At 39.8% G+C, this 12,730-nt stretch overlaps 1 protein-coding gene across 1 annotated transcript in view; it reads right to left on the bottom strand.

Annotated features, from left to right (window-relative positions):
* Positions 1–12,730, bottom strand: part of ATP8A2 (ATPase phospholipid transporting 8A2) — a 337,944-nt gene that overhangs the window by 150,574 nt on the left and 174,640 nt on the right. Inside the window, exons 25-26 of the mRNA XM_063305756.1 lie at positions 8,286–8,469; positions 1,173–1,283 (exon numbers count right to left, since the gene is read on the bottom strand). Of these exons, the coding sequence (XP_063161826.1) occupies positions 1,173–1,283; positions 8,286–8,469 (295 nt within the window). The remainder of the gene's footprint in view (positions 1–1,172; positions 1,284–8,285; positions 8,470–12,730) is intronic.

The following is a 12,730-nucleotide window of genomic DNA, read 5'->3' as shown; positions in this document are numbered from 1 at the left end:
TAAGAGCCTTAACGCAAAGACTATGCCAAAACATTTACAAACAATGGAGGTAAAGAGGACCAACATTTATAACTGGTGGCGCCATTAGGAGGCCAATCCTGTCCCCATTAGGTCCTGTTTTTAAATAGCTATGAAGTCACCATGATTTAGCTGAAGTCAGGAAAAATCAGAAAATACAGTCTGTAAATTTCATTAACGTCTCACCTACCTTCCTCCTCCCCCAATAATTCTTAATTATTCATTAGCCCCCTCCCATTGTTCAGATGGCTGCCTCTCCAAAAGCAATCATTTGTAAGGGCTCCAATTTATAAAAAGCATCTACTAAACAAGTATTTAGTACAGGAAGTCTTCATTTAGTGACTGCCTCATTTAGCAACCATTTGCAGTTGCAACAGCGATAAAAAGTAAGTTTACCACCAATTCTCACATTTATGACCTTTGCAGGTTTGTAAAGCAAAGGAAAGCTGAAGTAAGATCATAAGCACAGTTGTGGTGTCACTTAACAACCAAGTTGCCGGTCCCAGTTGTGATTGTTAAATGAGGACTACCTGTTTTTAACAACAAAGATCTGTTTTGTCCCTGCAGGGACAAAAGCCTCTTCTGATATTTCCTTAATGATACTAAGATCCAGTTGTCCTTTGGAAGGTTCTCTGCTCATATCCCATGGCAAAAGAATCTGCTTGTCTCATTCCCAGAGAAGTTATCTTCTCTCCTCAAAGCTGTGCCAAAGTTACTATGGGGAGGAACCGTGCCATGGTCTCCTTTCATGTAACCTGAAGTGCCTGAACTTGCAGAGCATCAAGGGAAGGATGCATGTTGCCAATATCTCCATGCTGCCAAACTTAGGTTGGATGAAGCCAGAGGTGCTTGGCAATTGATAATAAACGGGTAGAGTTCTAGACTTTAATCTGTTCGTGGCTTAGGCAGCGTTCAACCTTGCATAACATAACTCCTGATCAACACAGCTGACAGGTATGTGAGCCTTCTGAAGAATTGCTCACATGAACAAGCCGCTGTGTGGAATTCCACTCATGTGGTGGCACCATAAGCAACCCAGCATGTAGGGCTGAATATCTGAAGCAGGCTGCTGCCCAGCATTTAATAAACTTCCTGTTGCTATAATCAATGAAGGCAAAGAAACAAACAATGCATATATTCCTAGTGTTACCTACCTCAATAATATAAAGAACCACATTCTTATAAAAGCAATACAATATGCATTTCGTCACTCGATTGTAACTCCAGGCTCCATGGACAAGTAAAAGCTTCTCCAAGTAGGAAAACTGTAGGAAAAGAAAAAGATTGAGAGATGATGTGCCATCAAGTTACTGTCAACTCTTAAATCATCTTTAGATTTAGATTCTAGATCCATCATTGCTTGGTGGCATTAATTTAGGATAAATCACTCTGAATTTTTGCATCCACCACAGTGGACAAGCCTGAAATATTCAACATGGGGCACACTAGTGGCTTTAAGTAATTATTAGTTCTGATACCAGCATGTCCCAATTTAAGTAGTCAACCTTAAGTAACATGAGCAAGAGATGCTATTGCATTCCTCTTGCTAAGTGGGTTTCCCATAAAGATATGATTGGCTACTCTGGAATACTAGAATTTTTATTTATTTATTTATTATTCAAATTTCTATCACCTCCCATCTCCCCCTAAACAGGAATAGATGGGTCTTTGGTGTAGTTCAGGATAACTTTTCTTAGGCATTTAGATTTTTACATAACTATTCAGAACATTCTATCATGATCTTGTGTCAAGATTCAATTCCATACCATATGTAATTGGAAAAAAATTACATTACAGCAGGAGATACATAATGCAGACCTGCCCTCATAAAAATCCATACAACTAGTTTTTATCTTCTTATGGTTTTAGTTTCCCATAATGCCTCTTCTTGTGCATGGACTTAAAGCTATCTTAATTTTATGAACTTCCTGGGAAGAGAGTCAGTCTGGTGTAGAGGTTAAAGTGCTGGCCTAGAAACCAGGAGACAATGAGTTCTGGTCCTGCCTTAGGCATGAAAGCCGGTTGGGTGACTTTGGGCCAGTCACTGTCTCTCAGCCCAACCCACCTTGCAGGGTTGTTGTTCTGGGGAGAATAGGAGGCAGGAATATTAGGTGTGTTTACTATCTTGAGATGGATGGATGGATGGAAGGAAGGAAGGAGGGAGGGAGGGAGGGAGGGAGGGAGAGATAAATATATAATAATAATAATAACAACAACAACAATATCAGTGGCATAAGACAATGATAAAACATATTTAAAAGACACAGTTCTGGGGGGCTTTTTGTGCTGAAATGATTATCCAACAATCAATGTGTAGTGGAAAAGGAACTGGATGACATTCCATTCAGTTGAAAACAGCAGTCAGATATTAACTACATATGTGTTATGTGGGACTTATTCCCAAGTAAACATTCACAAAATCACAGGCAAATATGTAGAATCCTGTATATTGATCAGACTGTTTTTATGATACAATTTTATATAGATCAATTACATTATTATGTTATTATTGTGTATGTTTTAATTGGTTTTGTAGTAGCCCTCACAAGGTAGAATTTTCTCCTCAACCCTCCTTGCATCTCAGAAGCAAGTTCTGGCCTAGACTGATTGTGGGTCCTATCACAGGCTATGACAGGAAACTGACTGCTTTAGTTCTAATTGCTTATATTTAGCTCATTCAATTCTCTTTTTTTCTGCTGTTCACAGCCCAGAGTCTGACAGGACTGGGGTGGGGTGGGTTACAAATTTTAATTGATTGATAGGCAGAGACAGATAACCAACCCTACTATGGATGTTTTAATTGTTGTCTTGAGATTGTCAACTGCCAGGAATTCCTGGCAGATTCAATAATAATAAACACACGTAATATTGAAGTAACAGGACATCTGGGTTTCTGTACAAGTTGAAGAACTACAGCTCCCACCAATCTCAACTAAGATAGGTGATGATAAGGAATGTTGAGGACTGAAGGACAGCAGCAGTGACTGGGGAGCCACAAGTTCTCAATCCTTGACCTAGTCCTAGTCCTAGGTTCTAATATAAGAGGTAGAGGCAAAGAGGCAAGCCTTAAATTGGCACTGAAAAATGCAGGGAACTATTTTTATTTATTTAAATAAAGGGGGGACTCTGGGCAGTTTACAATAAAGATAAAAACATTAAAATAGCATGAACATAAATAGGTATCAAATACAAATATAAGATTAAGCATAAATACAGTATAAAATCCAGATGACGATGATAGTTGTGGCATCGCTCATGTATATCTAAAGGGCCATTTTAAGGCACTAGTCATCTCCAGGAGTGATTACTTCCCTTCCTGCCCCAAGTGAGGTGGCAAAACCAGGTCTTAAGTTGTTTTCGGAAGGCCACAAGAGATGGAATCTGTCTTAACTCTGGGGGAAGATGTTCCAGAGGGCAGGAGCCACTGCAGAGAAGGCCCGCCTCTTGGACCCTGCCAGATGGAATTCTCTTACAGACGGGGTCCATAACATGCCCTCTCTGCATGATTGGGTGGGGTGGGTTGATGCAATGGGGATGAGACAGTCCCTCAGGTACCCTGGACCCATGCCATACCATTATTACAACTACAATGAAATACAGATAGTCCTCGCTTAACAACTAACAATTAGGACCGGAATTTTGGTTGCTAAGTGAAGTGATCATTAAGCAAATCCAACCTGATTTTATGACTTTTTGCAGCAGTCGTTAAGTGATTCACCATGGGTGTTAAGTGAACCATGTGGTCATTAAGCGAAACATGCAATTCCCATTGATTTTGCTTGCCAGAATCTAGCTGGGAAGGTAAACAATGGCAATCACATGACCACAGGATGCTGCAATGGTCATATGCGGGAACCAGCTGCCAAGCACAAAAATCGTGATCACGTGACTGCAGAGACGCTGTGGCGGTCACAAGCATGAGGACCAGTTATAAGTTGTTTTTTTTCAGCACCATCGTAAGTCTGAACCATCACTAAATGAATGGTTGTTAAGTGAGGACTACCTGTAGTAACGGACTTCTTGAGACAATCTCTAACTCAGTGTTTTTCAACCTTGGGAACTTTAAGATGTGTGGACTTCAATTCCCAGAATTCATGGCTGGCTGTTGAATTCTGGAGTTGAAGTCCACACATCTTAAAGTTCCCAAGGTTGAAAAACACTGCTCTAACTACAAGGATGACCAACATTCCTTGAGCCAGGAGCAGCAATTTGCTCTCTCAGCCCACTGGTGATATCACTGAAAGAGTGCTAATGTCCCTGATTATTTGGTCCATTTTATTTTTGTCTGGGTATTTAAGCAGAAGAGCAGGAGTTCTCTTGAGAGTCAAACTGCTATCTGCCCTATTAGAGTAGAACATTTCAGTGACCCCTCCTCCTCCAAGCTGCTTAAAGGTATGCTTCAAGTTTAGGTGGCAAAAGAGCTGGATTTTGACAGTGCTTAGACTAGCATTGGGAAAGGTAGGAATCAGAATCGGAATCACAGAGTTGAAGGAGCCACTGAATCCAACTCCTGCTTATGCGCTTATGGTAGATGGCTATCTAGCTTCTCCCACCATTTTTCAGGTAATTGGTTCAAGCTGCTCTTCCTCTCTGGAAGTAGTTTTTTTTCCCCCAATGTTCCTAACAATCAGTTAGAATCTGCCAAAATGGGGCAGTTTACCTCCAGAGACCCAGAGACTTCTCACTCCCATGTCCATTTTAGAAGAAAATGGGAAAAAAATGTGCTGCCCAAAACTAGTCAATCTGCTGCTGAATTTCTGCAGCACAGTCCCAGGGTGCTAATGGGCTTCACAAATTGGGTGCCAAAGGTAGGGTGGTGTCATGTATAACCTATGGGCTTCTCTTTGTTCACTCCTGCCTTACTGAGAAGAATTCAGCAAATGTAATTTTTGACATGAAGAAAGTTTCTATCGGATTACATAGAAATTGACCACTTTATTAACATTTCCTACATTTTTAATACCATTCAGAGGCTTACTGTACTTCCAAGGAATTCTGGGTCATCTAGAAGTGTTTTATCTCCCACCTTTTCATCTTCACAATATTCCTGCACTGAGGATTAGATTCAGTGACAATGATTTTGCCAAGGCAATTCAATGGACTTTATTCTGGGCAGGAATTTGAATGCAGGTCCCCCAATATCCATCTAGCATTTTCTCTCCTATATCTCTGGGCAATAAGGCACTGTTCCTTATTCAGAAGGAAAACTTTGGGACAAAAAGCATTCCAAAAACTTCCAAGCATTATAACACCAAGTAGTTTAACATCAGTTCTGGAGAACACTCAAACCTAGATCTTGGCAGAGCTTAAGAGAAAGTAAGATTCAAAAAAGAACATACTCTAAAGAAATCCCTGCATACATTTTCTGAGAGGAAGAAAAAATATTCCATTGGAACATTGTTCCATTTTTATATATAAATGTGTACACATCTTCCATAAAAAAATTACAGATTTTTGCAGTTCTGTGCCTAGAAAAGGAGCAGCAAGATTCATTCTGAATCAGAACAATGGTGCTTGTCACCTTGCAGGATCAATCATCATCTGGTCAGACCGCAAGGTGGCGGTCAGCCAGGGTTTGCCTCAGGCATGCCAAAGACTGCCAACACTTATTACATCAGTGAAATGCAGGATGTGTGATGCAGGACAAAGCAAATAGTCTAGCCTCTTCTCCAGGAAGCACTCGACTAATACTCATTCATTTAGAATTTCTATTAGCAGTTGAATAATAGAGGTGATCCTTGAACATAATTAATTCCTCCATTTGAAAACAATAAAATCTACATACATCCAAGGTTTGAACTGTCTCAAAAATGTCTATATTTGGTTTTGGGAGTCTGAAAAAAGAAGTCAGTGGATTGCATCGTAATGAAGATGAGAGATGTGTTCAAAAGGTTGTCTCTGTACCATATACTTTAAACTTTCCTAAAATTACTACGAATTCTTAAATATTCCATATTATTTCAGTAGCTCTGGATGTGAGGTACCATGTGGTTTAAAAGAAATAAATATTCCGAGATACATCAGTGTTCAGATTTGGAATCTGCAGTCCTCTTACCGGAGGAATAGGTAGACCAGGACTCATCAGAAAATCAAGCAGGAATCCTGGCAGTTCCTCAAAGGAAGAACAGGGAAATGGGACCTCCAAGGGTAACTGTATGTTGCCAGTAACCTTGAAGAGCCTTTGTACCCACAGGAACAGAACAGACAATGGGACAGAAAAAGAGCTCCAGGGTATTGTCAAAAATGTCTGATTAGACATATATCTGTCCTGAAGGCAAAGGAAGGAGGAGGAAATTAATACTGAAGAGTCTCAGCTTCCTGAGAACTCCAAGTTTAAGACCTGGCCTTTCTCAAGACAGAAAGCTATCTCGTGAACAAGAGCAAGCATTGCCTTTCACAATGAAAACACTTGCTTCACACTACAGCTGTTGCTGGATAGTCTACAAGACAGAAACGAAGCACTCCTTTGAAAGTCATCTTGAAAATGTGTCAGTATCGCCCTCATTCAGCCTTCCCCAGTCTGGTGCCCTCAAATTAAATTGGGATTGCAGCTCCCAGAGTTCACAGCTGGACTGCTGGCTGAAATCCTGGGAAGGCTGCTCTAATTAATATTGTGGCATCATGTGTCCTGTTTTCAAACCAAATTCCCTTCATGATAATGCATCAATCAGGAAAAAGAATAGGCCGAAAAGGGATTCCTGTCTATCTCACTGCTGTTGGGTCTGGAGATTGGCTGGAAGGTTGTGTTTGTTCTGCCTTTTTAAAATCTGCACTTCATCAGTTTTAGCCAGCACTGCCAACAGAAAGAAATGACAGGAGTGGGAGTTCAACATTATCTAGGAGGCCACACACTGCAGTACTATAAACTGGTCCTGATTTACTTTTAACAGCCATTCCTTCAATCCCAGAGATAAAAAAGAGGTGACGGTGGGGTCTTTCACTGATAAACTCTGGATAAATGCCAAGGGATTGATAAGGACGTCCACATAACTGTGTTTCTCCAACCACACTGTGCTTTTTGGAACTCTAAAACTCAGAACTATGGTAGGTATTAATCTGTTAAAGACGGAATTGGAGCTTGGGTAATGCCCACCACTGCTGCTCAACATCTGTTTAAAAGAGAAGGCTGTGTGTTTCTCTTCAGAAGGCAAGGTTGCTGCTGCCAGGGCTGATGTAATTAATCAATATTAAATAACAAACATTATATTAATAATGAATATTAAATACTACAGTAGCTAAAGCTCGGAATGATGGATATGATGGTTATGTTTGTTTGTTTATTTAAAACCTCTACATAGCGGTCCATCTTATACCAAATTCCGGGCAGCTCCCAAACAATATGTTCAATATGTTTGAACATATGGATATTACAGTTATCCCCATCAAGGCATCATTATATAATAAATAGAGAGCCAGTTTGGTGTAGTGGTTAAGGCATCAGGCTAGAAACTGGGAGACTGTGAGTTCCAGTCCTGCCTTAGGCACAAAGCCAGCTGGGTGACCTTGGGCCAGTCACACTCTCTCAGCCCTAGGAAAGAGGCAATGGCAAACCACTTCTGAAAAACCTTGCGAAGAAAACTGCAGGGACTTGTCCAGGCAGTCTCCAAGAATCAAACATGATTGAATGGAATATATACATACATATACATATACATATACATATACATATACATATACATATACATATACATATACATATACATATACATACACACACACACACACACACACACTGTATATATATCTCCCACTCCTGAAATCTATCACTGATCACTCCTGACCAGAAGTAAGAAGCCAAAATAGAAATTATCAAACTTTTTTCATAGCTCATTCCTGAGGTCCCTGAAATAAAAATGGAGTGGCAGTCCCCATTGTAGAAGAGGAACAGGTTTTGAACAGGTGTCCATTTCAAAAACAAAAGTAAGAGGGAGGGGGAGGAGGTGATGGTGGAAGAGGAGGAGGAGGAGGAGGAACAATTATTATTTTGACAGCTGCAATGACTGAGCCATCTTCCAGACTACTGGAAATATGGTAGAAGTACAATGTGAAAAAGAAACCTAAGCATTTAGGATGAAATGGCTCCTGGCCCAGTGCAATGGAAGGGATTGCACACATCTACAAGTTCTCTGCATTAAGCCAGCATCCTCAAAGGAAAGAAAAAAGAACATTTGCTGGGCCTCTAGATCAGCAGTGAAGTATTTGTGCTGTCTGTGCAGCCAATACTCTTTCAGCAGGATATGGCAGCTGCCTCTTTGTAGGCATCTAACCTGTGCTATCGCATAATCAGAGGAGTTGGTTGCCTGCATGCCTTCATTGCCACTGATCCCCACTCCAACGTGAGCCGTCTGGATCATTCCAACATCGTTGGCACCATCCCCAATGGCCAGAGTAATGGCATTCACATGCTTCTTTACCATGTCTACTATTTCTGACTTCTGCAGAGGAGACACCCTAGGAAGAAGAGAAAAGGTCTGTCAGTTTCCACACAGGCCAAACTATGTGTGACTTTGCAAAGGGACAGCTGTATATGCAGAAAGGGGCAGTTACTGGAAAGTTTCCTACTCCAACACTTCAGACGTTAGAGTGCATGCCAAATCTTCCCTCCCCTCAAACCCACCATTGTTATAATAGTCATCAAGAATGCTAGACTGAAAATGTTTGATTACTGAAAAACATTTTTCCAGTTCAATGCTATATGATAGCCCCCTCCAGATGTGTTGGGATTTCAATTCTCATCTTTTGCTACCTGGCAGATTACAGGAATTGAAGGCCAAGACAGCATCAGATTGGAGGAAGCTATAGACTACTACTGAAACTTCCCTTTTGCTATATTGAGATAATTTTGTCCTTATTCATAAACATAGCTTATACTTTAATGCACATTCCCCATTCAACTGCTCTGCAGAGCTTCTGGAATTACTGCCAACTACCATGTTGTCTGGGGGAGATGGTGCACAGATCTCTCTGGAGGAACTAGGTTTCCTGTTTAAGTTTCTTGTCTTTGTGTTGTCTGTATAATGAAGCTGGACTCGAGAACACAGATCATAGGAAACTGTTTTATTTTCAAATATTTAGTTCAATATTGTCTGCTGTGCCAATGTTTCCCCAGAGACTGTCAGATCATAATTTGCTATCAGAGCCTCCAAAAAACAAAACAAAAACCAGAAATACCAGGCTGAGGAATCTAGAAAAACTATACAGTTGGTTTCAAAATAAAAGGAGATACTCTTTCATCTAGTGCATAGCTATTTGTGAAATCCAATACCTGCAAGATGCAGCAATGTCTGCCAAGTTGTATGGCTTTTAAAAGCTAAAAGCTCTGTTAAACAAATTATTGGAGGGTGAAACTATTACTATCTCCTATCCATGACAGCTATAGGTTACCTCCAGAAATGATAATATCAGTTTTGACCAACATAGGTGGGATAGGGTTGCTGCATTAGTGTCCTGCATGTGAGTTTCTCGCGGCAATTCACTGACCACCATGAGAATAGAATGATGGCTAGAGGGACCTTTCAATCAGATCCAGAAGAAGAAGAATGGATCTTACTTTTTAAAATGACTTTCAACATACGAAGTATAGGTTCTACCACTAAGCAATGAAGTATAGGTGTCAGCTCAACAAGGTAGACCAGACTGAGAAACCATTGCCATATAGGCCAGGACTACTTTTATTGTAACAGATCTAGTGACAGAATCTTGCAAGTCTGAATGTGCTTCCCCCTTCCTCCTTTTATCTTCATGTGAACTAGGGAGGGGCTTGTCTGAGATGTTTTCTCAAGTTACTTTCTTGGCCCGGGCTCACGCCCCACTTATCTGATCACTGCCTTGGTAGCAGCTCTTCCTCCTGTTGTTCAAGGCCATTCCCTATTCCCTCTACAATAGGTTCCACTAATAAGCTACCTTGACCAAGCTTGTGAAACCTGACACTCAGAGGAGAGGCAGCTGGAAGGAGCAGCTGACTCTTTTCCACAATCTAGTATACTGGTAAGCAACACAACTGGAGGCTAAAATTCTAAGATTTTGAATAATAATGCAATTTTTACCCAGATGTCACTTGTAATCTGCAAACTTTACAAAGCTGCTAATATTAATCTGCACTTCCTGCAGCAGTAGTTTATTTTTCCTCCCCCATATCTTTTTAGAACTCATAGCTGCAAAGATATAATTACACAGATATATAGACATAGATGTATGTCACGCTGAGGTACAAAATAAAGGTAAAATTTAAATCAAATAAATAAACGTAGAGATAATAAACCTAGTTATAGATCTATATAATGTGAGATGACAACATTGACCAACACTTTTTTTAACAAATTCTTTTATAAAACTGACCTTCTTTAGCTTTTTCTCTATCTTACAGTTAGTATAGTTTTAAGATACTCATATATAAAAAGTATTAAGATCAATTTCTTCATATGAATGCTGATTTATGTGAGCGAAGAGCTGCAGCAGAAGCCTAGCTTTATTGTAAAATCATTACCACTGTTATTGTGAGTAAGGAAAGTTTCCTCTTACCTGAGGCACATTACTGAGATACTCCAGAGATTAAAATCCCCATTTGGCTGAGACCTTGTCTAAATTTTTTTACTTTATGAGTTGCAATTGGGAATGAAAAAAGACTGTTGTTTTGGCAGTATTTTACATTATCAGAAGAACATCAGTATTAGAATTTAACATGGCTGAGACTCAACATTGCCTGAGTTTCAGTGAGATTATTCAAAAGGTAAGCAATTTGTTTTGGTACTGTAGTAAGATAGATCAAATTATTTTGTAGTATTTCAAGTCCAAGATTTAACAATTTACTCTATGAGAATCCCTTGTCCAAAGATACTTAAATTATTTTTTCTTGTCCAGTCAATCTTTCCTAATGCTTAGTCTTTTGAATAAAAGCTTTCCCAAAGATAAAAGTTAGCACATGAAGACTAATGATACAACTTCCCAAGTAATTAAATCTACAAACAAAGCACTGTGGGAAACTGCTCCTTGATAACATGAAAATTAAACAGATTCACAAGTTTAAGCCAACTTTCCCCAATTTCATGCTCACAATAATTGAGAAAATATAGCCTTTCCTTATCTGGTTTGCTCCAGGGACTGGACAACTGCCATAAGTGCTGTGGAATTAAAAAGAACTCTGCCATTGGCTTGCTCGGAATGGATTTGAGAATTTCAAATGAGGAAGGTCATCTTAAATGTATTGTCATTTTCCCTGGGGATAAGTATGGTAATTAAAGAACTGAAAGGAAGAATAGGAATATATGGATAGTTTTCACAATGAAGGCATGAAAACAGGGTTTTCCAAATGATATTCTTGGGGCTTAGCATTTTTAATGTATTGATAAAATACAGTGTCTAGAGTTGAGAGTGAGCAATAAGGTGAGCAGGATTTATGATCTCACTAAATAACTTAGCAAGATTAAAACAAACAAGGGCAAGCAAGGAGATTCCAAAGAATTTCTCTTATCAAAAAGAATGGGTAATTAAATATAAACAAATATGGAATAGTGGACATCAGGACCAAACATGGTCTAGTCTGGAGATGCCTGACCAGGAAACAAAACTTTGGTTGTTATAATGTTTAGATTGGCCTAGTGTGCTATGGGCGAGAACCGGACAGGGGGCACAAATTCCGAGTCTGGAATAAATTGGAAGAAATTAAAACAAAACTGCCAATCTCATGACTTTAAGAGATTATACATGCAGGTACTTCTAGAAAGCTTGCAAGTAACTTCCTGAAAGCCAAAACACAAGGGGGATTTAAGAACAAACTGGCTGTTTTAAGTTGCTATTGCTGCAGCTGGAAGCCTCAGAAATTAAGGTGTGCATCTTAGAAATACGAGGAAATGGGCAGAATGTGTCTGTTTTGTGTGGGATGTCCTAGTGGAGACAGGTGGTTAATTATTTAGATCTTTCTCATTTGAAATCCAACAAGGTTATGGTTGTTTAGTTTGTTTGCTTTTTGGCAGACAGTAGGTGGATGATATAAAATGAGATTCACAACTTAGAAATTTCATTCTAAACCTGTGTGTGCATTTTGTGAGCTTTATCTTTTAGCTAGTGGATGAACTGAGCTGTTTAGGAATATGTTTATTTACTGCATTTGTTCTGGCTCTTTGTGCTATTGGAAGGTAGGAGGGAGGTATATACAGAGTACTGTGCTTGGAGAAGAGTGATAGATAAAAGAATTCCCAGCATCCATCACTCCGCTTGCTTGTTTTTATGATACCAGATGTGCCTCTACAACCAGAAAGGTATGTCAGGATAAGCACAGCAGTACATCTGGACTATGTGTAAGGAGATTGGGGGTGGGGGGGTGGGGAGGGGGGGCAGCATCTTCCAGGGGAGAAGAAGATGGTTTCTCCCCTAACTGAAAAGGGTAAGTCTAGTATTTCCAAGAAAAGAAGGATACTTACACCAGAAAGCTCTTGACATGGGTCAACTCAACATTATCTGGCAGATGTTTAAAATTCAAACAATGATTGTAAAGTGTCTCTTGTAAAAATGGCATTGATCATGATAAGCCCCCCCCCCACAACCAACCATTATTCAAACTACGGTGTTGATCCATAAAAACTAGCATTTAAGGCCTTCTCCTCCTCAGCTGAAGAAAATAATTGCCTGAATCCAATCCCTCCTGTAATATATGTATCAGTTCCTTCTTTGGTAAAAACATATTACAATGTTTCCCCACCCCTCCCAGTTCAAA

Source organism: Candoia aspera, chromosome 5 (assembly GCF_035149785.1).
Source record: "Candoia aspera isolate rCanAsp1 chromosome 5, rCanAsp1.hap2, whole genome shotgun sequence".
NCBI lineage: Eukaryota > Metazoa > Chordata > Lepidosauria > Squamata > Boidae > Candoia > Candoia aspera.
The sequence above is the reverse complement of the archived record's forward strand: the minus strand, read 5'-3'. Positions and strand labels throughout refer to the sequence as shown.